Below are 27870 nucleotides of genomic sequence, written 5' to 3'. Positions count from 1 at the left end.
TTTTCAGGGTTATCACAACAAAACAAACAAATTGAAGACTGGAATTTATGATTCGCTCGTTGACCAGGCAGTGCGAAGACTTGGTATGTCTCAGCTACTGAGGTGCAGGCAAGAGATTTGGGGAACCTGGAATTACCATCACCATTTTCAGACTCAGCCCAGTCCATGAGTGGTCTGTGAAATTTACTGAATAGTGACCAGATGACTGCTGGGGAAGGGATGGCATTCACCACTAGTTTTGACTTAAGAGCACACAGTGGTACACCTGACCTGCTCTCTTCAGCCTTGACTTATCACCTGCTCACTTGCAGACTGAAAATATTGAGGAGATGCCAAAAAGTAGTATTTTGCTTACCCGCTGACCTGTGATAAACGATGAGATGAACTACCTTGCTCAGTGCCTGTTTCTTAGTAGAAAATACATGCTCATCTCCAATGTGGTGGATTACTTGGAGCCGTAGTACAACAGGGGAAATGTTCTCAGCTTCAGCAGGAGGGCAGAGCTGGTGTCTGGTGCTGCTGTGGTTTTTTCCCTCTGCACTGGAATCCTGCAAAGAGGATGAAATCTTGTCAGTTGTACTCATTGTCTGAGATCCTGACATATTAATGTGGTAAAGGAGATGATTATTTTGCTGCCCTGGAGGGTTTTTGGCACTTCAGGTCGATAAATGAATATACTGTTGTATCATTGCCTAGTGCTCCAGAAACTCTGATAGCACAAAGATGATGCCATTGTGGTTTTTTTGGAAATTTTAAAATGTAAAAATGCAGTAAAAATTAAATGAATGTACTATTGTTAGAGATTTACAAAGCTCACAATGAATGAAAACAAATGGCTTAGAGGTCTTGGGTATGTTATTTTTAGGAAGTTAGCAGTGGCTGACTTGGGACAGGCAAGAACTTGGCTAATAAAACAGCAGAAGGACAGCAAATCTGTTCTGTTCTTTCCTGGCTACTGCTCTGTGTTAACATCAACTTGGGGATGTATGAGGCAATTGAAAATGCTGGGTTTAATTCATTAACTGCCTGGGGATAGTGTTGAGCCTTATCCTCTTGCTGCAGAAAGACTGCTGAAGGGGAAAGGGCATCCCGTATTGGACAGCTCAACTGATCATTGTTTAGTCTCAGGCATTCCCCTGTGGAATGAGCAGAACAGTGCAGAAAAGAACCAAAGGGGTAATCAGAAAGGAACAGGGAAGCAGGAAGCTAGCATTGTACAGAGGATTTTCTAACTTAAATTTTTCTCCCTACCCTTGCTTGATCCTTTTGCTGACTACACCCCTCCCCCCCTTCTATATCCTTCTCGGATTTTCCAGGTCTGCCTCCGATCCGACCTGGATTTGAAGGGTGGGTACCTGGATTCCAGTGCAAACACCTGCCAGGAACGGCCGTCGCTGCTCAGCTTTGGATCCTCTGATGTGGCTCCACAATCCTCCATAAACTCTACTTCAGAGATGAACTTCCCAGGGAAAAGTGGGGAAGCACAGATGCTGCTACGAAGCTCTGATCAGGCTTTTCGGACAGAGTTTAATTTAATGTATGCCTTCTCCCCGTTGAACGCTATGCCACGTGTGGATGGGCTGTTGCGGGGGTCTCCTCCATTGGGAGAGAGGAAGCCAATGAATTCAGAAGCAGGCTGCTGCAGCTCTCCTGCTGAAGGGTATTTCAGCAGACATGAGTCAGGGCTGCTCAAAGAGACAGCGCATGGATCCATGTCCCCCTGCGGCGAGAGGGCTTGTGAAGGTGCCAGAGCTGCTCCCCAGAATCCGCCACAAAGGAAGAAGGCAAGTACTCCCGTAAAAGAAATTCTTAGATTGCCATGATGTTTGCAGTTCCCACTCAGGTTCCTGCAAAGACTTACAGGGAGAACGAATAGAGTCTGGGTGAGTTATTCAGGCATCCAGTGCCTGCGTGAAAACAGTTGTTACAACTGCGAGAGCTACCCCTTAGGCAAGATTTTGATGTGAGAAGTGTAAAAAAAAAAAACACCACAGTGAAAATACCTCTTCTGGATCACAGAAAAGAGAGCAGGATGCTGGCAGTTTTCATCAACAGTTGTTAAACTGAGACAAGACCCAGAGCAGTAACACAGTGCAGCTGTACAGCTGGTGGAGGTGTTATTTATCAGGATGAAAAGGGTCCTTATTAGGAAGGAGGGTCTAATGTTTCAAAAGAAAACATAGGCTGTTTATTAGAACATATTGGAACATTTCCATACCATTGCAAAGAAAGTAAGATGAAGGTTATTTAAATTTTAGCGCTTTGAAACTAAGAACACAGGAATCTAGCGTAACAAAAGCAAATACATATTGGTTTCTTACAACAGGTCAGTGACCCTCATGGGACTAAAACTGAGATAAAATGTTAAGTCAAGGTGGTGCTGTGATAAAACTTGGTACTCATGGGATAAATATCAGTGCCTTTTCCTGTGCTTGGATTTCTTTCTTTATGGCAAGTGTGGTAGCTCAGATCACTTGTGTAAGAGTCTAGCTGGCTTGAATATCTTATTTCCTTTCCATTTCTGGAGTCTCTTGATTTTTTTTTTTTCCCTTTGGTTTTTCTTTTAAAATTACACGTACTGTAAAACCTTCATATGTTGAGTTACTTTTGGAAATACCCTGTTCAATATTTTTGCATCATAAAGCCTTCTGTACAGGCATTGAATCATAGCTGATAAATTCCTCAGCAGAGCTGCCTTCTGTGGGTCCTTTATGGCTCTGTACCTTATAGTAACTCTGAGAGAAGGCACACTGAAGGGTAAGTGCTCAGCTGGAAATATTTGTGTCTTTTTGGTTCTGCTGACGTTGTGTTCCGAGGCTACTCTATCTTTGGTTGGTGTCTTTGACAAATCTGAGACTGTTTTGCCCAAAACACATTCTACCTTTGCTACAAGCAGTTTGTTTTGGTGGTAGTGCCGGAAGTTTGCAATGTCTCCATAGCAGGAACCTGCTCTAAGCAAAACAAAGTTCTGTGCAAAGCTTCACCAAGCTTTTAGTGTTAATGTGGGTGAACTAGTACAGATGAACTGGGCATTGAAGATACCAGTTCTGCGAAGAAGACTCTTATTACCTGTTTTGGGGATGTGCAGATATTGAAAGAAAATTACATAATGTCATGAACCAGAGAGAGCATATGTTTTGAGAGGAGGGAGGTTTAGAGGCTTGATACTTGAATATGCATATCCTCAAGTAATGCGAAAATCCAGGTGGCTAGAGAAGCAAACGAGCTGGATGTTTCTGCTGAGTATTGGTCGTAAAAAGTAAAAGGTGGGTGATCATGGCAGTCTGAATTTGCACCACTTAGCTCTTTTCTGGAGTGCCTGCAGATCCATCAGGAGTTGATAATCCCAATATGCTTTTTCAAGTTTTACCTGCAGACCCAGAAGAGTTATGTGTGTGGGCCTGTTGCTCCCCCTGTCCTAGTCCTCTGTATTCCCTGACTCATGGCTATTTTCTCACCCAGGTATCACTCCTCGAGTACCGCAAGCGGAAACAGGAGGCCAAGGAGGGCAGCGATTCCGGGCGCGGCGCAGGGACCCCCACCCGGCAGGGCAGCAGCAGCTCCGGGACTGACGCGGACGGGAATGGCCTGTCAGGCTCCGCAGCACGAACTCCGTCCTCCCCACAAAGTGGCTTCTCCCCTTCTCATCCCTCCCTGCCTCACGTAGAGGACATCAGCCCACCAGACTCGAGGGGCTGTAGTTCCTCATCATCGCTCAGTAAATCCCAGGAGAGCATCAGCAGTAGGTGGTGAGTGTTATCCTTCCAAGCAAGTCTGAGATTGCTCCACAGGGAAGAACCGAACTCCCCGGGGGGCATTTCCATAATAATATGTGCAGTGAGATGGATTCATTTGGGTCTCTTGGTATTGTTCTGTTTCGTAATTGCTAAACAACTGTGAAGGATACCAGTACTCTTCTCAGCCTGTCTTTTAGTTCTTGGTTTAGATATCCGAAATCTGTCTTGAAAAGTACAAAGTTAAACAGTTGTTGCTCTTCCACTGGTTCCCTTTTGAGGTCTTGGGTTGTAAGGTCTTGTCTTGCCCAGGCAATGAAAATCTGATTCAGGTCTTTTTTTTGCTGAACCTTCACTCTTTTTGGGCATGTGTGATACTTAAGTCCACTCCTATTCTGAAGGAAAACTCACAGGCGTCTGCAGCCTTTGCATTTGAGAAGCAGGGACTGTGCAACAGCTCCAGCTTTGCTAATGTACCAGACTCTGGTCAGTGGTGTGCCTAAGGCATGGACAAAACACCTTTATGATGGTTACCATGAGAAGGTTTGATAAGGGGAAAGGCTGGTCTTCAAAAACATTTGAACCTGGTCCAAAATATGAACTAGTGCACTGAATTGCCGAGTGTGGCATTATAGTGCCAGTGATGGCTGGGATGTTCTGCTGACTGGAGCTGTGTAGGGCACTGGCTCTGCTGCTCTGGAGTCAGGTTCTGGTCATGCACACCACCAGCAGAAAGGCACACACAGACACACACCCCCCTTTCCTGATGCTGATCTCTACATACGTGGTTGGGTCATTGCTGGGGTAATGGCAGGGGGTGGCACGAGGAGAGATGCAAAGCAGTGCTGAGGGCAGTGAGAAGTATGAAGTTTGTGTTGAAAGCACTTGGGTGAATTTGTAAGAGTAATAAATCTGTTTCCTTCCTTTTTTCATCACTTTTCAAGCAGAGTTTAATAGAAACAATTTGTCCTCTCTGACAGTTTTCCGTCTACCAGATATTGGGACTGCCCACAGCTGAGGCAGTCTGCTAATGATTAGTTTATCATCATTACTTTATTTTCAAATATGCTATAAAAGTGGTAATAGCCCATGTCGTTCTCCTCCTGTGCTCCTTTCTTCTGCCTGTAAAAGAGCAGAAAAAACGCCAACCAGCTGAATGAACTAAAACTATTTCAGGATGAGGTGTCAGTGTGGCATGCTTGCTTTAGTACCATTTTTTATGTTCTGTGAGCTTCATCTGGTGCTCCCTCAGCAGGTGTTGCTCTGGCTTCAGTTTCCCACATAGTTTCAGGAGTTAAGTATTGTGTGGGAATAAAGATCCTATTGTTATGGGACGCTGGATATAAAGTTGAAACCATGCTGATACATTTTGAATGGGATTAAGCAGATTTGCTGCCTTTAAAATTCTTGGGTTTCTGTGTTTTAATGGGCACAGCTGACAAACGTACACTCACCTTCTACTTTTAAAAAATGCATTAGAACCTGTTACTGAGCTAAAGTGACCCAGTTTCATCTTTCACTCTGTGTGCTTACAAATCAGATACATTTCCAGACATTCATAATAATATTAGGAACAGACAAAATTGGTGAGAACTAAAATTCCATGCCTTAATTTGTAGACTTTTCCAGATTTTTGCTGAATTCTGCAATAATTGACAATAGCTTTCATTTAAAAAAAAGGGTTTGTCTATTTCAGTTGCCAGGATAAAGCCATCACAATGTAAACAGATGTGCTGCTGCTCAGTAAACCCAGCCTTGCAGAAAACAAGTCTCCAAGCAAACAAAATAATAAAAAAACCCTAATGTAAAGCACAGTTTTCAATATATCTTAAAAAAAATTAAATACAGAAGTCAGTTAATATGCTGTGCATTTAATATAATCTAAATATTTAAATTCAGGCATTTTTAAGGCACAAACTCTTCAGTGTGCAGAGTAAAGGCATTGTAAATCCCTGGTCATGGTGATGCTGTCTGTAGGTTAAAAGACATATTTCCAAAGAGATTTTGATAGTCCTGTGGGTGGTAGATGGAATGTTGACCCAGGGATCTGGGGTTTGTCTGTAGCTCTGTTTTTCTTCAACAGTTTGGCTTTAGGAAAGCCACTTCACCTCTTTTTCACCCTTGGGCAAGACGCTTATAAAATAGAACAATATCTAGCACTAATCATGAGTGGAGACATTTCACAGACATTATACAAAATAAACAGGACAAAGTGGCATTAATGGGCAAAATGGCCCAGCTAGCTCTGCTCAGGAGTATTGCAGTATCCAACTATATTGTCTTGGCACATATTATCATAAAGGTATTGAGTTTGCTTCTTCTTAGTTTGAATGAAAATAATTATGCAAAATAACTGCAGTTAATCTTAAGCCAATACCAGGATTTTCAAAACAGTGTTGAATCTCAAAACAATTTTTCTGTAACCAGGTGATTTACTGAACTGGATGCTTATACCATGTTTTTGATTAAAGGCTTGGTGTTCTGAGGGCAGTGGCATCATGGTAGCCAGGGATCAGCAGTCTGAAATCCCACTGGAGCTTTTTTACATGGCAAAAGCTGTGCAGAAGTTTGTTCCTCATCTGTCTAAAGAGCTGATGGTCTCTGAACCCTTGTGCATTGGTCATGTTGCTCTCAGCTGTGTCACAGCAGTCCTCAGCTGTTCCTGGGGTTTTGTTGCAGGATGGTCCCGACATCGGTGGAGAGGCTGCGGGAGGGCCGGGGGATGCTGGAGAAGGTGCTGCGGAGCGGCGCAAAGGTGTCCCAGAGACACGAATCCTCCCCGACCCGGGACAGTGCTCTTGAGAGAGATGCAGGTAGGATGGTGAAACTTTGGGACATTTGGTTGGTGGGAAGTGATGTGCTTGGATAACTTTGCCAACTTGTCTGTGAAGTTGGCTAGTTGTACCTTCATCTTTAATATTATCAAAGCTGCCTTCTGCAAACCATACTTTACTGTTATTGATATATTGCTTGAGCCTGTATCCCTGTTCTGTTAGACCTGGAAGACCTCTGGATTTTTCCAGGGATTGAATTCAAGACTGCCTGCACGTTGACTCTGACAGGGACAGCTTCTTTATCCTTGGGCAGATGGGTTAGCACCTCCTATGCTCTGAAAGAGCTATCATTTAATGCTCATTGGGTGAACATTCAGACAAGTGTATTACCTTGTTTCTGAGCATTTTATGGCAAGTATACATTTCCTTCATTCCAAATCAGACTTTTCCCCAGTAGCAGTAAGGCATGTTTGAGACCAGCTTTGAAAATTGACTTCTCATTTGGAGTTCTGGTTTTGTACACCTAAGTGCATTTTTTCAGTGCTTTTTCTTCACCTAGTCTTGAGAAGAAGTCCTCTTCCCTATCAAATATGTCACAGTTTCATGGGACCCCATTGGGAGTCTTTTCCCTGTCTTTCCCATACCAGTGGAAGTGGCTTTCTTGGTTATTTTTTAGAAGGGTAGGCAAAATCCAAGCTCTTGGAACAGGCCTTTGCCCAATGTAACCTGTACTGCTCTGGCTCTTCAGTGTCACATGAGAATTAGGATGGAGTTAAACTTTCATCTGCAGCAATGAATTCTTACTTGTTACATAAACCCCATCCCATTCTGAGTTGTGAAAACCTAATGCTGCAGCTGACAAAAGTAATTTTGTTTCCTTCATCCTAGCACAGCAAAGTACATTTTTTCTTCTTTTGCTTGCTCTGGCAATTTCTTCAGCAGCTTGTTTAGATTCTTGTTTAGATTCTTTGAGCCACCTCCCCTCCCCCAGTTGCTGCTCTGCTTCTTAGTGAAACAAATGGGTGGCTGAGTCCCTGCTGTTCTGGTAGCACCTGGAGGAGTTGTGAAGATGCACATTTTCACTTGATGTTGTAACAGATAATATTAACAGGAACTAAAAAATCCCAAAGTTGGAGGGTTTGCTGATGAGGCATGTAGCAATGAAATGGAATTTGTGTGCATTGCACGCTTCTGAGAACTGCAGCTGCTCTCAGCAAAACCTGTCACTTCATATATACTTTAGGTTGACACAGGCCAGTACAGCCAAGAAAAGCAGTTATTCATGTCCTTCCCTTGTGCAGGTATTGAGAATGGGGGAAGGAAATGTTGGCTCTAGCTTTTAAGTTTACATAAAGCAAATTCAAGAAGGTCATAGTTTATTTACCCTTTGTAATTTAGTCTTTCAGTAGTCTTTAACTTGTCAAGGTTTCTTTCTGAGAACAGGCACTGCCAGTAAATTGTGCACCCCTACTGGTATGCCCAGACTTTTAAGAAACAGTCTCTTCCAGAAATCTTTTAGATTTCTTCTGATTCTCATACTCGACTTCTGTTAACCACAACGATCTCCTGGATTGAACAGTCTCTTCTTTGAGTGACTTTTTAACAAAACTTCAAATGCCCCAAACTTCTGAATTTTGCCATTCTGCAGTACTTGGAATGTCACCAAACAGCCACTTGCTGCATCGATGTCATTTCAGAAATGGAAGGTGGCACAGGACACGTGCTGGAAGCTTCAGGCCCTGGTGTCTGTGCAGGCCTGTGCCCTGAGGGAACTTCTGAGCCTCAAGAACAGACAAGAGCTACATCCAGATCCCTTTTAGCTAAGCCAGCACTGGGGTGTAGCACAGAAAGGACAATGGCAGCAGAGCCACGGACACTGCTGGCACTGATGCTTGTGCCAGTGCAGCTGGGGCAAAGCCAGACTTGTCTGGCAGAAGTACAGAGCAGACTGAGGCAGCGTGTCCTGTTTCATGACTGAGACACATCTGTCATATAAATTCGATACTAATACCGACACTGTTTCGCCAAGGCATTTCAAATGTGGCTGCTGAGAATCCCTGAGATGCTGCAGATAAACAGTTCTGTCTCATTAGTCTGCAGCAGAACTCTGATGTGAAATCATCTAGTCCCAGCAGCTTCACCCCTCCTGCAGAAAGCAGAATCACCAGCCGTGGTCACTGCAGTAAGTCCTTCTTGCCTACCCCAGGTCAAGTTCAGTGATACGGTAGGACAAGAAGCTCACCCACCCTTGAAGTGCAAGAAAGGCTTACTCTGTTGGGAAGCATTTTATCCCTCTTGGTCTTTCATGTATCAGTGTGTGCTGCTGGTGCCCTTGAAACCTTAAAGCATTTTCATCATCTTGGCCTGTTACAAAAACAGGCATTTCTGAGGTCTAAGAGTATCTGTTTGTAACAGCTCAGTTGGCTTGTAAACGTTAGTCCCCAAAATGGTAGCACGGGATGTCTGTCTTTGGAAGCGTCTGGATCTGCCTTTGAGGAAAACCTGCTGACAGAATCCTGCTGACAGCCCTCTAAGAAGGGCAGTTTTGTCTCCTGAGCTGGAACTGTATCCAGTGTTGATTCCTGTAACCACAAGTGAGTGAGAAATCGCCGAGACCTTAGAAACCATCTTCTACCTCTCATATGCTACTGAAAAGCCAGGGGAGCCCTGGGTGTATCTGTGCATTATCTCCAGGTGTGGTCGTTCAGACAGGCTGGTCCAAGGCAGGTGGGCTTTGTGATAAACCAGAGCACACTGGTATGAGGGGAGCAGCCATTCTTACACGTGTGGCTGTTCACACATGTTAAGGTTTCTCAATTGTCTTTTGCTGGGTTTCTTCGGTTTCTGAAATGCTGGTGGCTGGGGGGCTGGGCTGTGTGGTGTCATTTGAAAGGGAGCTGCTGTGGCCTTGGTCTAGGGGTTGAGGTTTAACATCTTGCCTGTACATTGCAGATGCAGCAGAAGGAGACACTCCAGAAGCCCACAAAGGACCAGCAGTTTACAGTCCTTCTCGATACAGCTACCAGGTAAATGCTTTCGTATCTTATCTGCCCATTCTGGAATAAAGCTTTTATAAGGAGGTAAGGGGGGGAAATAGGGCTTGGCTGCCATTGTTCACAGTGCTGCACCTAAGCACCTTTGGATGAGAAGCAGATAGGAAACAGGGAAGTCAGCCTGACATGCCTTTTCCTTTTTTTCCCCGTGCCTTGTTCAGCTGCTGCAGTCTGACAGTCCCCAGGCAGAATCACAGACCCTGCTCCAGCAGAGCTCCTCCCCATACAGAGGGCACCTCACGCCGTCTCCTGGATACAGCTACCGAGCAGCAGCACAGAGGACAGGACACAGCCTCTCCCATGGTTCCTCGGAAACATCCCTCTCCTCCACCTCATATTCCAGCCCTGCCCACTCGGTCTCCACAGACTCCTCTGCCCTGTTTGCAGGGAATTCGGGGTATTTCAGCAGCCAGCAGCACTCTGGCAGCATCAGCAGCAGCCTCCTGAGGAAGAGCTGCCCTGCAGCTGCCAGCCCGGCACAGCAGACAGCTGTGGACTCTCTCTCTTCCGAGTCGGGCTCCCAGCTCTGCACAGGCGTGTCGGGCTCTTCCTCCACTCCCCAAAGTGCTCGGTCACTACAGTCAGACTTGCGGACTATGAGCCTGCCGAACTCTGGGCAATCTGTTCTCTACCAGGGCTCCCGGGGCGCAGTGATTTCCAATGCACAACACTATCCACACCGCGGGGGAAGCAATGTCCATCAGTACAGACTGCAGCAGCTTCAAGGTTCTGGAGTAAAGACTCAAACAGGACTTTCCTAGGGCTGCCTGGACTTCAGGAGGACAAAACTGCCCATAGCTCCTTCCAGTCACCTCTGGAAGTGGCTCCTGGGCCGGTGTTGGGAGCTTGCACCTGATGCTGGGGTGCCAGGGGTCAGAGGCTGAGGTCTGAAATGCACGGGTGAGATTTGTGAGCAGTATTGGCCTCTGGCCTGGTAGGAGAACACAGATTTCTCTGAGGCAGAGACTGTAGCAAAGCAGTTCCCTGACATGTGGGTACATTACAAAAACAAACAAAAAAAGAAAAAAAAAAAAGAAAAAAAAGGAAAAAAAAAAAGCAAATGGTTCAAGTGCAATGACTGTGGCTCAGCCTCTGTCTCTGGTCCGTGCCCATGGCCACAGTCATTCATGCAGCATGGACACAGTTCTGAATTCAAAAGCAGTTTAAAGGAAATGTTGGGGCAAGTTAACTCCAATCTCTTTATAGGTCAGGTTCTCAGTGCGTTCTGGGGAGGGCTTTAATCCGTTACGATCATTCCAGTCACAAGCAGACGAGCGCACACGGCTGCCTTTGGGCCTGGGTCGCCACTGCCGCCGTCGGAGCTTTTTCCAGGACAACAGAGTCTCCGCAAATGCGAGCAGCACGGGAGGGGGTTGGAGCGTGTGCCTGTGGCTGCAGAGGATCCGGGGTGCGCTGTCGTGTGCTGCTTCATTGCAGGTCTGTCGTGAATGAGTGTTTAAGGTCGCTTAAGGAATCTGTGAACAGGAGCATGGCTGGGGCCGCGCTGCCACGTGCTGCCGCGCCGGGGGCTCTCTGGCTGCTGGTGCGCAATGCACAGGGGATGGCCGGGGCCTGATCAGTCAAGTGATGCTGCGGCACACGGGGGGGCTGCAGGCAGAGGAGCAGGGGGGCTGCAAGGGGCAGTGGTGGGGTGGTGGGTGGGCACCCCGCTCTGTGCCGAGCCAGAGGTACTCCAGGCAGTGCCATATGAGGTCTTTCCCAGCTGCTGTCACCCACCAAGCGTGGCAGGAGAGCCAGCCCAGACACAGTGTGCTGTGTGTTCAATTCCATACAATTGCCAGCTTCTTTCTCACTTGTTTACTGTAATATCGGGCGTGTTTTTATTTATCTAATTTTATATTCAGTTATAACCATAGTAGGTTAGCTAATATATGACAGGTGTCATCCCTGGTGCTGCAGTGGAACTTCTCCTTTCTCTTGGATAACACAATGCTGTGAGTCTGTCTCCCCTCTCCTTGCAGATGCACAGTCTTCTTCCTCTTTTTTTAGGACTGTTACAGATTTCTCTAATTCACAATTGAAATCAGGTGTTTGTTCAGCCTAGGGGAGACTTTTAAAATATTGAAACAAAGAGTAACTTTCTCACACTGTCTGGCTGTGAGCGTGTTGGGATGGAACTTGTCACCCCGCAGTTGGGTGTCTGTATACTGTATAAAATAGGTGTAAACTTCACTTGGCTTAGCCCTGGAGGTGCAGCCTCCCCTTTCGTGCTCTGAGCAGCACGGGGCAGGCGGGCTCTGCCCTGCCAGGTGGCGGGAGGGGGCCAGGGGGGCCCTGCCCAGAGGCTCCAGCACCTTCGGGCGCAGCAGGGGGGCAGGAGGGAGGGACCCTGGAAAGCTCTAGGAAAGGTGGGGGCTGTAGCTTCTTACTCTAGTGGAGTTTTTACACCATGCTGTAACATTTGAACTTTCACAAGAGATGTAATAATTTTGATAATAAAAATACTTAACTTGAAAACTAGTATTGTTGAATTTCTTACGACTGTGAGCGCCAGTGCCCAGGACATAAGGCAAGGGGGGTGAGGGCATGTAAGTCTCTCTTCCCTGTCCCCTGCAGGGTAAGCAAATCCTTGAAGGAGCAGCCTTGCAGACCTCCCTCCTGCCTTCTGCCAGGTGAAACTGGGAGCTGCTGTTCCTTAGGAAATTCCCCGACCTTCTGGCTGGGGTTGTGAGATTTTTGGCTGTGTTGCTGCTGCTGTTCTTGCCCAAGCTCATTCTCATTTGGGGAGGAGATGGATGCGGAGGATGTCCCCTGCATGACTGCACCTGTTTTAAAACCTGGTTTCTGGTGTGCCAGAGCCCCGGTATCCAGGGTTTTCACTGCTTGCCTTTTCCTTAGGAAGCCTGACGTGGGCTGAGCCTGGTGTGGGGCCTGCCAGGTGTGTCTGCAGGTGCTGGTCTGAGGTGCCCATGGCTTCTGGTGTTCGACTGCCCTCACTGTGAGAATGTTCCCCCTGACACTTCGTGGGACAGCATCTGTTATGGCTCATCCTGTCCTTTTGCGTCCCCAAAAGAGTGGCTCCATCTCCACTACTCCTTCCCTGAAAGCAACTGTGGGTAGTACCAACCCCGCCCTTCTCAGCCTCTTCTGCCATCCGCACGTGCGGGGCTCACACGGGCTGTGAGCGTTGTCCAACACCGGGGGAGCCAGAGCTGGCCGAAGCTCCCTGCGAGTCCCAGAGCTCTCCATGCTGCCCTCGCACAGCCTGGAATGCTCTCCCCACTCCTCTACCAGAGCATACCGCTAGACTGACTGGCCACTTAAGTAGTTTTTTTTCCATCAAGACACTGGAACTGGATGAATTTCAGGAGGCTCCTATCGGCCTGTGTTAGTCAGTGAGCTGACAGACTGAAGGGATGGGTTCAAAGGCTCCTAGGGATGGATGGGATCCCTGCCCCACCCCCTGCTTTTCCATGAAGTGGGACAGACCCATTCTCTGGGGACTTACTCTGGCCAGAGCCCCTCTTTGTGTGCCAGCCCATGTGGGCGGAGGCTCCCCACCACAGCTCAGACAGTCCCCAGGGCCTCCTTGCAGACCACCTCCTTTGGTGATGGCCAGGAAAAACCCATCCCAACCCTCCCCACACCACAGGGCTCCAAGCTTGTCTGGTTTGAATTATATTTTTCAATAAGGTTTTGTGAAACACTGTATCAAACTTTGTACTAAAATACATATATATTACAGCTACTGTATTCCTTTCTCCACTGATTTTCTTGGTTTGTTTTTCCAATTCAGCTGGCAACAGCACTCGCAAGCTGGCAAGACCCGGGTGCTGCCAAGCGCAGTGGGTTCCTGTTGACCTCGTTCTGGGGGGCAGCTGTTGGAGGGATGTGGGCACCGCTGGGCTCGTTGCTAGCAGACTACACTGGCAGGAGTGCTGGCACCCACTCCATCCCGGGTGACTTTGGCTCCCAGATGGTGTTTTGGCACAGCTCCATCCCCCGCCACCCCACAGGGCCTCAGGGCACCACTTACCTGCTCCAGCCAGCCCCTGGTGCCTGGTGAGGCGCTGGGTCCTGCAGAGCCCTTCACTGCCATCCCCCAGCAGCCTCCACGCTCCGTGGCCCCATCCCAGGACCGTGGTCCCACTCTGCTCCCTGCGCCCACTCGCCCTGCTCCCTGGCCTTGCCCAGTGCGTGGGTCCAGCCCTGCTAGGGCCCCCCACAAGCCCCTGGGGGCCCTGCCCTGGGCCCTGCAAGGAGCCCCAGCTGCTCGCACTGAGACATGGCCAGTGCTGAGGACTTTATTGCATTGTGAGGGCTGTGGTGACCCAAGCCTCTGTGACTAGGGGAAGCCCACACACACACACTGGTCTGGCCAGCAAAGCCACAGCTGGGCTGCAGCTACCCATGCCAGGGTGTCGGCTCTCAGGTGCTGTGTGTGGGCCCTGGAGGCTGCCGGACTCAGCGCTGCCTGGGCAGCAGCCACCAGCTCCCCACATGCCATCACCACAGGCCAGCGAGGTACAGCCAGGAGGCCGGGTGGGTACAGGAGTGCTCAGCTACACCCGGCCATGCCGTGCGGCAGGGAAAGCCTTGCTGTCACCAGTGGAGATAAAGCACCGTATGGGGATGGGGAGGGAAGGCGTTTGGCAACAGCCCGTGGCCGGCTCGGGGAGGGGTCTGGCAGGGGGGGTCCTCCTGTGCCCGCCCAGGGGTTTTGCATGTTCAGCTGCTCCCACTTACCAGGGCTTACATTCAACAGCGGCGCGAGTTGGGTGTCCCACGGCCGGCAGTAGCAAGGCCCCTGCGGTCCCCATGCTGGGGGGAGCGAGCAGCAGCCTGCGGCCCCGGCCACGCACCAGGAAACACCATGTCCTGGGCTGGACTCCCGGGGCGGGAGGCGAGGGGGCTCGAGTCAGTTTACCCTGTTTAGAGAATATGAATTTACATGTAAAAGTAGGGGTTGGGCCCCATCCCGGCCACCGGGTCCCCTGGCTGTGGAGACAGGATCACGGAGCTGTACAAAATGGGAGTGGGGAGGGGTCCGGGACCCGGAGCAGCCGGCACGGGGCGTCACTGGGTGCGCGTTCGGGTGGGAGGCAGCAGGTCAGGAGTCCTGGGGATGTAGAAATCTGTTAAAAACTCCAAGACTGTTTTTTCCTTGAAACAAAACCGCAGCTGGATTCTGTTCTTGAACAAAGCGGGTTTGAGGCATCCTCCCCCGGCGGCGGCCCACAGGCAGCAGTGGGCACGGAGCTGGCAAGGTGCGTGGGATGGTGGTGCCGGCGTGGACATGGAGGTGGCCGTGGATGCGGCGGGCGGCTGGCGCATCCCTGGCACGGGCGCCGGGGCCCGGAGGGCAGCGCGGGACGCTGTGTGGCCACTGGCAGCAGATGAAGGGCAGGACAGGGAGGGAATGCCCAGGCTGCCGGCCATGGGAAGAGGGTCCTGCTGCGGATGGTCGGCCTTATATCCTCTGCAGGGAAAGCACAGCAGGTTGGGGATGGTCTTGGGCAGGTCTTACTGCACCATCGTGCCCCTAGCTTGTGCCAGGCATACACCTGTCCCCCATCCCTGCCACCCACCCTGTCTCTGCTGCCTCCCTTCCCTATTGCCCCCAGCCCTACTGCCTGCACAGCCAGGGTCCCCCCATCCCATCCCATCCCATCCCATCCCATCCCATCCCACGTCACACAGACACCCAGCACAGTCACATGCAGAGACACCACAGAGGGACAGGGGACAGGACAGTGACACTCAAGACTTACCGCAGTGCCAACAAAATCTGTGGAAACGGAAGAGAGAGAGGTCAGGCAGGGCAGAGGCTCAGCAGCTCCTTCCCACCCTGCCCAGCCTGGCTTGCTTTGTAGGTGGCAGTTAAGCCCATGGGACCCCTGCTGGGCTGCCGGAGGGGCGAAGCCCCCCAGGCTGTTCCCACCAGGATTCCCCCAGCAGTGTGGCACTCACCTTTGCTCTCTGCCTTGAGCTCCTCGTGCAGCAGGTCGTTCTGCCGGTTGCCGAGAACAAAGGCCAGGAAGGAAAGGATAAGGGCGTTGAGGATGCCGATGATGGCCAGGATATAAGCCCAGCGTACGGAGCAGTCGCCCAGGGAGTACTTCCCTGTCTTTTCCCCGCACATGTCCCGTATGGTCTCTGCATCCCAGCCATCGGGAAAGATCATGCAGCCCAGCACCAGGCAGAGCGCTGTTGAGAGAGAGAGAGGAGAGGGAAGCATCAGAGGAGACATGGGAGTGGCAGTGCTGGGATGAGCCCCCCAGTCAGTTCATTAAAGCAGCCCATGTCTGGCAGGGAGCCCACCTTGGCCCCATGACAGCCAAGCAATGTTGCAGGTGACAGCCACCACTGCCTCAGTAGCTCCAGGGACTGCGTTTTTGGCTGCCCCAAACCTGGCCCACGTACAAATAGGGACTTCAGGCTTTTGGTTTCTACCAGCATCAGCCACAGGATCAGTGGCTACCCACAGGCTTTCCTCATCACCACAAGCTCCCTGCATGTGGGCAGGAGCTACCAGTGCATGGTGGGCAGGGATGCTGCCTGTGGAGAGGACCGGCATCCCCAGGAACCCCCACACCCAACCACCACACAGCCTGCGAGCACCACTCCCAGAGGGGTCACCTTCCCAGCAGGCCTCCACCCAGCATGCTCTGTGCTGAGCAAGGAGACATCAGAGAACACAGGGACAGAAATGCCAAGACAAAGCCTGTGACTGTCAAGGTAAGGAGGTGACTTTTTCTGACTACAGCAAGTACAAAAGCTCCTCACCTCATATCAGCTGGAAAGGCTAAAAATAGTAATGATGTTGGCTGTGATGCCTGCAGGTACTTTTGCCCTGAGTTAAGGAAGAACCAAGAAGCTTGTGCCCATACCAGTAAGAAGTTACCTCCCCATCCCTTACAGCAAACACCCTGCAGGCAGGCAGCTGGCGGTCTAGCATGAGCTTTCTGGGTGCTGACATGTGTTTTGAACTGCTCTCCGTGGGGAAAGGAAATCCCAGGAAGGGAGGGAAGGGCCTGCAGGGCATCACACCAGGAGTAGGTACAGCCCTTGCATCCGAAAGAGCTGAGGCCAGGAAAGGACAGGGACACCAAGGGAAACCAGCACATGATGTCACCCAGCAGCTGCTGCCTGGTCTCTGACTCCTTCACACATACTGCAAACCTCCTTGGTAAAAGTATCTTTGTGGACAGTGGCAAGCCCTGCATGCTGATTTACTGCCCTGCACAGCCCTGGTGGCACCCCAGCACCACACGGCTGCACAGAGCCAAGCCGGCGTCTCCAGCACATCATCACCAGGGACTCCCAGCCTGTCTGGGGGAGCTCCCTGCCCACTGGGACTGGGCCAACCCAAAACCTGCAAGGCCAACCCAAAACTCTGCAAGGAAACACAATCAGCACCAATGCCATGCACTGCATGGTAAATGGTGAGGAGCAGCCTGAACTGCTGCTGACTGACCTGGGCACCTTGGAACAGGATGGCATTAATTCATCTGAGGGCCTGAATTAAAGGGGATCAGGTGCAGCAGACCTGTGCCAGGGACTGTTCCTGTGAAAGGAGAGATGCTAAGAGGATTTTAGGATCCACTGAGCTCCCAGTGCAGTGCAGCTATGAAACAAGCTAAGGTGCTCTCTGGCAATCCCCAGCAAGGGGATGGGTTTACCCTTGTAGCACTGCTCAGGCTGGCACAACCTAGCCTGGAAATGGGCACACTTGTAAGAGATCTGCTGAAATCACTGAGGAGGAGAAAAGGACCACAGGTGCACAGTGAGGCTGGAGGACAGCACAGCAGCAGCTCCAGCTGCCTGGGTGGGCAACAGCCCTTGGCAAGAGCCACTCTGGGCCCAGAGGAGAATAATGCTGTGCCCAGGGTGGTACAAGGCAAATATTAGTTAAAAAAAGCAGGAACCAATTTTACCTGCACTAGCAAGGGCTTGGGCAGGCTCCCTGCCTTTGTGCACCGCCCTCAGTCCTTCACAGGACTGCAGCCTCCTTCACAGGAGCAGAACAGCAGCCCCTGGGTCTATCCTTGGGCTTTGCAGGCATTGGCATGTCCTCTGCATTTCTGAGCTATTATTTGGGGTCCAGGTGGGTCCAGCTGCCCAGATAAAGCAGAAGCCTGCCAAGAGCTCACTGCTCTGAAAACACCACAGATGTTAGTCTCCCAGGACATCTGCAGGTCCCAAACGTGGCAAGACAAGCAGTGATGCATGAGGCAGCGGACCAATGTGCTGGAGAGCTACGGCACTCACGGAGGCCACGGGAGACAGCGTTTAAGGCAAAAGTAGGGTGGCTCAAAAAGGTATGGGAGCCACTGGTGCAGTGGGTTGTCACAGCACAGTCACAGGGGACAGGCAGTGATGGCTGCTGCCAGGACACTGCCTGGCTCCAGCCTGTGTCTGCTTGCCCCGATCCCTCTTGTTCCGTGTGCCTGCTCTGTACTGCACCAGGGCAAAGGGAGTCTGTGCCCTCTCCCACCGAGCAGCTGCAGGATCTCTGCCCAAGCCCTCACAGCCCATTTGATAGAATTAAACAACGTATTTACTACGGGGCAGAGGCGTGTGCCCAAGTCACCACATGCACCCAAATGCCTCTGCCCTAGGGTGACCGGCCTCTTCCCAAAAGCCCCTCACTACTCCACAGCTCCCTGGGAAGTGGCTGAGGTGGGGCTGTGCTACTGAAGGCAGGTCCTCTCCTGGCAAAGAGCAGCTCAGTGCTCTCCTCTTCCCATCTGTCCTACATGTTCCCAGCAGCAAGCCGAGTCCTCTGCTCTGTCACAAGCAATTCCCTTTTCTACACGTCCCCAGGCTGCCCAATGTCCTGGAAACACCTTCCTGTGCCTGCAGCAAGGAGTGGCTTTGAAGAGCAGAGCAAGAACAAGGAGGGGATCCCCACACAGCCCACAGGCCTCAGCGCTGCCCTCTCCAACAGGTCTGAGGGATGAGGAGTCAGGGTTCTGCCCGCCCATTCCTCTGCCCGCAGCACCATTCTGCCAGCACCTACTTCCAAATGCCCCAAGACCCCTTGCAGACCTGCACGAAAACCTTGGTTTTTGTTTAAAGCAGCCTATTTCTATGCCTTGCAACCACAAGAAAAACACCAGGTGAGGACTCCTATGAAGAGCCACTGTTAAAGAGGAAATAATAACCCACCTCTTGTCCATTTTGCTTTTAATTCCTGTTTTTCTGAGGGTGTGGTGCCAGTCGTCACTGTCAGTGGCATCAAGGACGGCTGGCTGGTCTGTCACACCCCACAGCTGCCATCCTTCCCCTAGACCCTGGGCTCCAACTCTCTCTTCTAGAGTTTTCCCAGTTGTAAAGACAGTTTTGAGAGCAAGCATTTCAGTGATCACTGGGACAGGGTGTATACGGGGGGAGAAGGATCCTGCTGGGGCTGGGGCTCTGGCCCCAGAAAGTTGGCATTTCTTGGCTTGATTTTACAGCTTGTTCATGGTTCCCCCCTCCTCAATCCTCCCCTCTCAAGGTCCTTTAGAAACAACATGGGCATCTCAAGGGCTTTTGATATTCTCACAAAAATTAATCAAAGGGAATGCAACGTAATGACTCAGGCTGCAACACTGGAGCAAGATTTTAGCAGAACAAGGAGGCTTCTCCTGGCAGGATAACATCTCCTGGTACAAGGTGCATTTAGCTAATTTGGACTGTCTTAGTAACCCCCATGTTTGCTGAGTACCACTGCCCTGAGCAATTATGCCTGCAAGATTAAAGTCTGATGTTTTTAATCACTTTTTCTGTCTAGTTTAGTCTGCAAGTGTGGGTGAAAACTGGCTTTTACTGCTTCTGCCTGCCATGGGTGGAAGAAGCTCAGGACATGCCCTGCAGCTGAGATGTGACCTCCCCCAGAGCATCACACCGACACAGGACACACAAACGGGAAGATGTGGGGTAATGGGGGGAAAACCAGCAATCACTGGGTCCCAAAGGAGCTTTTTACACCTGGCATGGGGACAGCACACCCAAAAACCCCAGGAAACAGGGGCTGGGCTGTGCTATTGGGATCTAGAGTGGCTGCTTCTCACCAGAAGACCTCCTGAGAGCTGAGCACCAAAAGGAAAGGGGACAAGCACAGTCCCCCTTCCTCCCCCTAAAAACTGAAATCCCTCAAAAATAAATGAACACTAAGGGCAGCATGCTCAGGACCATTTACACAGACACGAGCTCCCTTACGGCGTTCTGCTCCACAGGCTGTTTCTGTGCCAAAAAATCAGCAGGATTCAGAATAGAGTTATGAGTTTGTATGAATCAGAACTGACAGTTACTTTATCTGGAACAACAGTTAAGGGATGTAAGCTCCAGGACATGAGCGGCTCCGAGACGCCCAGCTCAGCCCCTCCCCGCGAGTACACAGGCACATTAACAGCCGCCACGGGAGAGCTGCGCTGCCGAGCAAACCCCGCGGCTGCTGCTGCTGCGGAGCACACGGCGCTGCACAGAGGCAAGGGATGGGCTGCAGCCCGGCTCCTGTCCCCGTTGCAAGACCTGAACGGTAGGGGAAGAAGAGGAGAATCTTCAGGAAAGCTCTTTCGGGGTCCACAAGACCGTAATTCAGCAAATGCTGAGCGTTTTTGCAGTGTTATTTTTGCTGCAAGGTCAGCAGGTGGAAGCGGTTCATATATGGGCAATATTTCTCCCTTTGACAGAGAAAGGGCTTGAGGATACACTGCAGAGTCACAGAATAGTTAGGGTTGGAAGGGGCTTCTGGAGATCATTTAGTCCAACCCCCCTGCCAAGGGTCACCTAGAGCAGGTGATGCAGGAACACGTCCAGGTGGGTTTTGAATGATTCCAGAGACAGAGACTCCACGACCTCCCTGGGCAGTCTCCTGCTCAGCAGCTGTCCCAGTTACATTCTGAGCCAGTTTGGAGCAGTGGTATCTGCGTCGTATTTTTTGATTAAGAATTTCAACAAATGACTTTTATATCCATGAAAACAATATTTTGAAACCTCAAACTCTCTGAAAGGACTTGGCTCTCTAGCAAGTCCCAGTCAGGAAGATGAGCCTGTCCTGATGTGGTTCAGCAGAGCTGCTGCATTGCTTCCAGAACCAGCGAGGGTTTTGGGGCTCTGGTGCTCACTCAGGCCAAATCCTGCTCTCCCTTGGGGCTGAGGCCACACCACCACACAGCTCCACCATGCTCAGCCCCGGCAGCTGGCAACTTCCCTTACTACTCCTCTCCATGGATATGCCAAAACTGTGCCGTGCAAGGGGTCCCCACTCAGAGGGTGGCAAACACAGCTGAGGTGCAGAAGATGAAGCCCTGCTCAGGGATCTGCCTCTGTTCTCAGGCCTTGGAAGGGCCCATCCAAGAGGTGAGTGTAGCTCTGAAAGGAGTTTCCCAAAGGAGAAAAGGGCTCAGATGAATATGTATTACCACATTCTCCATCAGGCAAGGTGCCCAATTAATGCCCAAATGCCACTGGTAAGGACAAAGCCCAGCCCTAAGGCCAAGAGCATGGTACCAGTTGGGAAGGCACCCCATGTGTCATGTATCCCTAAGGGAGGGAGTGTGGAGGTCTCACCACACTGACTGCTGGACCTGAAGCACAGGGAAACACGTTAAAATGTGGCCAGTCAATTCCTCCATGCAAACAGGATGGTGTGCTCAACTGGCTGCCTCTTTTGATCCTCAATAGACTGTAAGTACAAAACCAAAGACCTTCTGCAAACAGAACCCTGGACCCACTTGGGGTAATCATCCTGATGGGAGCCACATGGATGCAGTGTCACACAGAGGCAGCTGGGCTGTCTTGCAAGGGCATTAATGCTGGGTACCAGGACAACTTTGTTCAAAGATTGGAGTTAACTCACAGGGTGACTGTGTCTTATGCTACAGCGGAGTATTGGGGAATCAGAGGAAATGCTCAGGCTCCTGGGCAGCCTGGTGGTGGTGTATTCCTATGCTCTGATTTTCTGCAGATGAATCCCAATGGGGATCACCCTCACAGCCCATTTCTTTTCAAGAAAGCATCATCCCATGGAACTTTCTGAAGGTGCTCCCCCACTAATTTGGAGTACTTGGGTGGCATCAGGTGCTGTCAGTCATACAGTTGTTGATGTGATCATGTTAAGGGCCCATCTCTGGTTTTATAACAGAAGGATTTAGCAGAGTCTCCAGTTTTGTGTTACTGGGATTTTGAACAGGGCAGATGGCCACAATTCTATTTGCGATAAAGCAGAGTGTCTCCTCTTAATTAGATCCAGTTTCCTCCTGGGGGGGGGGGGGCAGTGGCTTTTGAGCTAGAGCTTTCTGTCAAGCTCTAATTAAACCCTGTCTTGATTGTTGTCCACTAATTAGACATTGATGGTTTAAAGCTGGTTGTTTTTTTCTTTTTGAAAGAGATCCTGAATTCCTCATCCTCCTCCCCCATATTCCTGCACTTGGCTTTTCTCCTCTGAAGAGCCCATCCATGTCCACAATCAGCAGCCCTTTACTCTGCACCAGCCATCCCACAGGGATGGGGTGGAGACACCTCTGCCCCATCTCTCTGCCCACCACCTGGCTCACCCGGCTTTCATCAGTGAGACCAAGCGACTTCAGGCCTCACAGTTGCTTCTGCTGTAGTAGTGCACGTCCTTCTTCAGCTAAAACCTCCCTGAGGCAGAAGCAATGTCCTTTCCTTCTTTGCTCCTCCAGGTTCTCTGCTCTGGCAGAATCTTTCAACTTTCCAGGCAGGTGAATCTCTGACGTTTGCCATCATGATGTGCCAGAGCCTGCACCAGGCTATGACCCTGCCCTACCCATAAGATCTGGCCTGTGGTATTCTCTCCATAGGTCATGGCAGTTCCTTCTCCAAGCACAAGGTAACACATCTGCCTGTGGCTGCCTCTGACATGCCCAGGGAAGTTCAGCCCTGCCTGACCCTGCCAGACAAGACTCTCTTACTGGAACACACCACACCACCACCTCTGCATCCAGGCCCTCTCTGATGGGAACACCAGCCTGTCCTGTAGGACAGCAGCTCTCTCATGCTGTCCTGTCCCAGGGCAGGGTGGAGGGCCAGTCTCTATTAAGGCTGCCTTGGACTTTCCCCGACAGAGAAGCCATGGAGCCGTGCTGCTCTGGGAGAGCTCCAAGCCAACCTGGGCTGGCTGGGGCCAGAAGGGTCAGCCCATGGCCCCACTGAGATGAGCACTCAGGGTTCTCACAAGTGCAGTTGTGAGCAACACGTGAAACCACAAGGTGCAAAGTGTGACCAAGGACAAGCCGCAAGGCAAGGTGAGGGGTACCCAGAGGTGACAGCACCAAAGTACTGCTGTGGCCACCCAAACCTGAGCCAGGACAGGACAGGAGGCACTGGGGAGGAGACCCAGGGCTGCCTCCAGTGCAGTACCCTCTGCCACGCAGCTCCCTGTGCAGCAGTAGCAGCTGGGCGCTCCAACCCACTTGATTAAGCTGCTGACAATCAGTAGGATTTGGGCTCTGAGCTTGCTTTAAACTGATAAATCTTCAGGACAGGGAAAATTAAAGATGAGGGAATTTCCTGATAAGCCAAGGCAGCTGCAGGTCTGGCTGTGGTCCTGATCTGGGTGAGGGGAGGTCAGGCTTTCCAGCCCAAGCCAGCTGCAAGGGAGAGAGCTGGGCTAGCGGAAAGCTCCTCACACAGAGGGGCTGTATCCTTCCACATCTAGGACTGGGGCCCTTCTCATTAGGAATAAGGGGCACTCTAAGTCCTTCCAGTGGATGCTCTAGGTCTATTCACACTTAGGATGCAGTGGAGAGTAAGAGTGTTTGTCCACACCTGGTAAAACCGGGCAGAGAAGGAAGTGAAGGGTCTTGCTACCAGGGGAAGCTCAACATCATTGCTCAGGATATTTCTCCCAAAAGGACAGACCCTGGGTGAGGACACCTTGGAGGTCTGTGCATAAGGGGATACTTGGGATCCTTACCAATATTGGCATCAGGTCCCCTTCTGGGGAAAGGTTTGGGTTACTGTACAGTGTCACTTTGAGGAGTGAGTCTGTGAGGATTTTGGGGTACATCTACAGTGGGGTTTCATTTGTGGAGGGAGCTAAGGAGGATCTATAGACAGGGTCACTTTTGGGGGGTTAATTACTGGGCTTGAGTGGTCATGTCTGAGGAGACATCAAGGTTATGGTGTTCCTCTGTGGGAAGCACTGGAGAGAGCTGGGAAAGGCCTGTCCTCACAGCCCTTTCATGATGAGGGAGAGAGAGGGTCTGGGTACAATATGTCTTTAAGAGGGAGCTGAAGGGTGCTTTTACAAGGATGGGGGATCCATGCATGGGCTTCTTCCAGTGGTGGGGTCCCTTTGGGGGATGAGAGTTCCCCTAAAGTGAGTATCTCTTGGGGACGACCCCATGTCTCTGGGGTTGACAGAGAGGCTAGTCCCTGATGCAGAGTGTGCCGGGGTGTCTGGATCCCCAGGGGGCTGGTGCAGTGTGTCCTAGGCCATCTTGCATTTGGTCCTTGACTCTGTGCGACAGTCCCTGTTGTAGGGTGTCTCAATGCTGGTCCTTGACTGGGGTGTACTGAGGTGCCCTGAGGTGGGTCCCTAGCCCAGGATGTCCTGAGGTGCTCCAGACTGTCCAGGTGTCCCAGGGTTGGTGCCTGTTCTGGGGTTGCCTGAGGTGGGTCCCTGATCCAGCTCTCCTGATGTGTCCCAGGGAGCCTTATGTTTCCCTGGGGTCAGACCTTGCCTGGGGAATCCCAGATTCCAGTGCCCAGAAGAGGTGCCACCATTCCTGGTGCCAGTGCCTGGTCTGGATGTCCCAGGACGCCCTGGAGTGTCCTGAGGATACTTCTTGGCTGGGAAGACCCATGGCCCTACAGTGCTTGTACCTGTCCAGCTTTCTTGAGCAATCCCAGTGTTCCCTGCGGCCAGCCTCTGCCTGGGGAGATCCAGGTGCCAGTGCCTAGAGCCAGCACCTGTTTGTGGTGCTCTGTCAGTGCCAGTGCCTGGCCTGCTTGTCCCAGGAAGTCCTGGGATGTCTTAGGGCCAGCACCTGGCTGGGGTGCCCTATTGATACACAGTACCTGTACCCAGCCCAGCTTTCCTGGGCAGCCCTGGTGTTCCTTGTGCCCAGGGGATACCAGGGAGCCGTGGGTGCCGGTGTCCCGAACTGGTGCCCATTCCTTCTAATTTGTCAGCACTAGTCCCTGGCTTGGGTGTCCCACAAAGCTGTGGGGCTGGATCCTGGAACCACGGCCCTGCAGTGCTTGGACTCAGCCCAGCTTCCTTGAGCAACCTTGGTGTTCCTGTAGCCAGGGACCCCACTATCACTGCTGGGGGCTCCCGGGGTGCCGCATGCTCAGCACTGCCCAGTCTCCCCACCCATCCCCCGCCGCCAGGCCCGGGGCAGGCCGATGTTCCCAGTGCCGGTGGTTCCCGGTGCCGGTGTGTACCTGCCAGCAGCTGCATCCAGGCGCAGATCTTGTAGACGGTGGCGGTGTTGCAGAAGAAGAACAGGGCGAAGCAGGTGATGCAGCCCAGCGTCAGCACCATGGAGAGCAGCACGAAGAACGCGGCCGCCTGAAAGGCGCCCGAGGGGATGGTGCTGAAGTCGGTGAAGGAGCCGCGGCACGACAGCTCCCGGCCCGCCAGCCCGCTGCCCACGCAGTAGTGAAACAGCCCGAAGTACCCGGGCTTGGGCGTGTTAACGCTGTCGCCCACCCAGTAGGGCTGGATGAAGACCACCACGTTGATGATGGCGAAGCAGATGGTGAAGATGGCCCAGAGCACGCCGATGGCGCGCGAGTTCCGCACGTAGTTGTCATGGTACAGCTTGGAGGCTTCCTGCGAGGGCAGCATCCTGCCGGCCGCCGCTGCCGGAGGACGGGAGGGGCCGGGGCGGCGGGGAGCCCGCCCGGGGTCGGCGGGGCGGGGGGGCCGCGGCCTAAGAGCGCCCGCGGGCTGCCGGGCCCTGCGACACCCGCGCCGCCATCTTGGCTGCCGCCTCTGCGTCCCGCGCGCTCCCGCCGCGCGCGCGCGGCCGTGCGCCCCCCCGCCACTGCGGAGCCGAGCCCAGCCGAGCCCAGCCGAGCCCGGGCTCGAGCCCAGCCCAGCCGAGTCCAGTCCAGCCCAGCCCAGCCCAGCCAGAGCCCAGCCGAGCCCGAGCCGAACCGAGACCCTCCGAGCCCGCCGCGCGCGCCCCCCAGGGATCGGGCCGCTCCGCCGCCTTCGGCTGCGCTCGCCTCGGGCTCGGCCGGGCTCGGGTCGCCTCGCGACGGGCTCGTCTCGGTTCGGCTCGCGTCCACTCGGCTTGGCTCGGGTCAGGTCGCCGGGACCATTCCTCTCCCCCAGTCCGGCAGGATTGTTCCCCGGACCGACCCCGCCCGGGACAGCGCGTGGGCATGGCTCTGATCAGTGCTGGAAGGTCCCCGCGTGGGTGCCTTTGGCCGGAGCGCGCCCGCAGGGAGAGCGTCCATCCTCCCGCACCCTTCACGAGCCCAGGGGAGGCCCGCGGGTTGCCGGCGTAGCCCCCCGGATTGGCAGCAGACCTTCCCCACCCCCTTGGCGGGGACGGAGCAAGTAAGTTGCCGCCACTGTGGCCGCGCCCGCTCTGGGACAGCGGGAGTCGACCCAAAACCTCTGGCAGAGCGAGGCCAGGTACACGGCTGTGCCAGGTCAGGTGTGGTGACAGGGCTGGGGTACACAACCCGGCATGGTGTGGTGGATGACTGGGCTGCGGTTAACGGCTATGCCGGTAGTATCACACAGGCTGTCAGCACTTGTATGCCGGCAGGTGCCCTTGCGACATCCTGCCACCGCCCCGTCAGACTCACACCGGCCCCAAACCCAGCAGAGACCAGACCATCTCGGGCCAGTTTCATTCTCAGGCAGAGAAATGCACTGCGTTAGCTGCAGCTGAACTCGGCCGTCATTAAATGCTTGTGAAGATTCACAGCTGATTTGCAAATTAGACAAATGCGGATGAAAACCACATAGTGTTCCCCTGCAAGAGCCAAGGAGCCGCGTGGCTCTGGCTGGGCACGGACACGCACAGCCCGAGCTGGCTCCGTGACACCGCCTGGGCATACGAGCCAGTGCCGCTCTCAGCCGCGTTCCGGGCAGCGATGCCGCTCACCCCGCAGCTCCTCTGCCACGGGCTCAGTGCGTACGACCACGCTCCGGGAGGGACTTCTTTAATTAAAACCCGCCTTGGGATTCTTTCTTTAGGGCGGCGCCCTGGGCACGCCGGCCAGCGGCACGGTCGGGTCCACTCGGCGGGGCCTGACAGCGTTTGCCGCGTCTCTCTGCAGTTCTAAACGGGGGACCGGAGCGCACCCCGGTACCCCCGGAGCGGGGCTCGGTACCCCGGGGCGGAGCGCGGCGCGCCCCGATGACGCCGGGAGCGGGCGGAAGGGGCGCGTCGCGGGAGGGCGGAAGCGGCGGGCGGGACGATGGGCCCGAGGCGGTGGTGAGCGGCGCGGGCATGGCGGCGGCGGCGGCCCGCGGCTGCCCCCCGGCGGGCTCCGGGGACCGCGCCCTGGCCGAGCTGCTGCTGGAGTTCTCCCGGGCACAGTACCGCGCCAAGGACGGCGGCGGCGCCGCCGCTGCCAAGGTGAGGACACCGGGTTTCGGGGACCGGGGGGCGTGAGGAGCGGGGACTGGCGCGGCGGGCATTGAGCGGTGGCTCTGCGCAGGTGGAGCGGATCGAGCGGCGGTGCTTGGAGCTCTTCGGCCGCGATTATCGCTACAGCGTGATCCCCAACGTGCACGGCGAGGTCTGCGCCCACTACCCGCGGCACATCGTCTTCCTGGAGCGCGACGCCGGCGCTAGCCGTGACTCGTAAGGCCCCCGGTCCCCGTGTCCTGTCCCATGCCGCTGACGCCTGGCGGAGTTGTTGTCTCGGGGAGCTTCCGCGCCTGCCGCTCCGAGGCTCCCGCCGGCCGGGGGAAGCCCTGCGGGCTGCGCTGCGCTGCGCTAATTATAGCCGGTGGTGTCAGCCGCTCCCGGGACTCCCCTCGCTGCCTGCCGGGGCTCTTGGGCCGCCTTGGTGAAGGCTGCCAAGCTGAGTCTGTTACGAGAGGGGTGTGAAGGAAACGGGGGGGGCTCCGGGGCAGCGCCAGCTTCGCTGCATGTGGCCCTGGAGTAAACCTGAGCACAGTGTTGGTTGTTGGTGATTGCTGTGTTGCAGCTGGCCCAAGGGCTCAAGGTTGGGAGCAAGCCTGTGTGATGATTTCCTTGTCTTGATGAAGTGCCTATGGTCTTGCTGCAAGGCCTCTGATGTGAGAAACTTTAGTCTGCAAAGCATCTCAGGGCAGGGGATCTGATAGGGGCTAAGCAGACAAGGTAGTCTCGATAGATACTTCTGTCATTCCAGACAAGGTTCCAGGCTATTTCATCT

At 53.0% G+C, this 27870-nt stretch overlaps 3 protein-coding genes across 6 annotated transcripts in view; 2 read left to right on the top strand and 1 right to left on the bottom strand.

Moving 5' to 3' along the window:
- Positions 1-12039, top strand: part of SETD5 (SET domain containing 5) — a 65917-nt gene extending 53878 nt beyond the window's left edge. For all 3 annotated transcript variants that reach the window (XM_032121246.1, XM_032121245.1, XM_032121244.1), the window contains 5 exons: positions 1317-1784; positions 3463-3749; positions 6414-6547; positions 9461-9534; positions 9723-12039. In XM_032121246.1, the coding sequence (XP_031977137.1) occupies positions 1317-1784; positions 3463-3749; positions 6414-6547; positions 9461-9534; positions 9723-10322 (1563 nt within the window). In that variant the 3' untranslated portion in view covers positions 10323-12039. The remainder of the gene's footprint in view (positions 1-1316; positions 1785-3462; positions 3750-6413; positions 6548-9460; positions 9535-9722) is intronic.
- A 1145-nt stretch (positions 12040-13184) lies between these two features.
- LHFPL4 (LHFPL tetraspan subfamily member 4) lies at positions 13185-25493 on the bottom strand. The gene is made up of 4 exons (XM_032121271.1): positions 24925-25493; positions 15493-15729; positions 15294-15310; positions 13185-15001 (listed from the first exon to the last, which is right to left on the bottom strand). The coding sequence occupies exons 1-4, from the start codon at positions 25328-25330 to the stop codon at positions 14993-14995; spliced, it is 669 nt and encodes a 222-aa protein (XP_031977162.1). The 5' UTR covers positions 25331-25493; the 3' UTR covers positions 13185-14992.
- Positions 25494-26905: 1412 nt separating this feature from the next.
- Positions 26906-27870, top strand: part of MTMR14 (myotubularin related protein 14) — a 31521-nt gene continuing 30556 nt past the window's right edge. For both annotated transcript variants that reach the window (XM_032121259.1, XM_032121258.1), the window contains exons 1-2: positions 26906-27083; positions 27166-27311. In XM_032121259.1, coding sequence (XP_031977150.1) covers positions 26955-27083; positions 27166-27311 — 275 coding nt within the window. In that variant the 5' untranslated portion in view covers positions 26906-26954. The remainder of the gene's footprint in view (positions 27084-27165; positions 27312-27870) is intronic.

The sequence above is a fragment of the Corvus moneduloides genome, chromosome 11 (genome assembly GCF_009650955.1).
Source record: "Corvus moneduloides isolate bCorMon1 chromosome 11, bCorMon1.pri, whole genome shotgun sequence".
In the NCBI taxonomy this organism is placed as follows: domain Eukaryota; kingdom Metazoa; phylum Chordata; class Aves; order Passeriformes; family Corvidae; genus Corvus; species Corvus moneduloides.
Note: the sequence above shows the minus strand (reverse complement) of the source record. Positions and strands in the feature narration are given on the sequence as shown.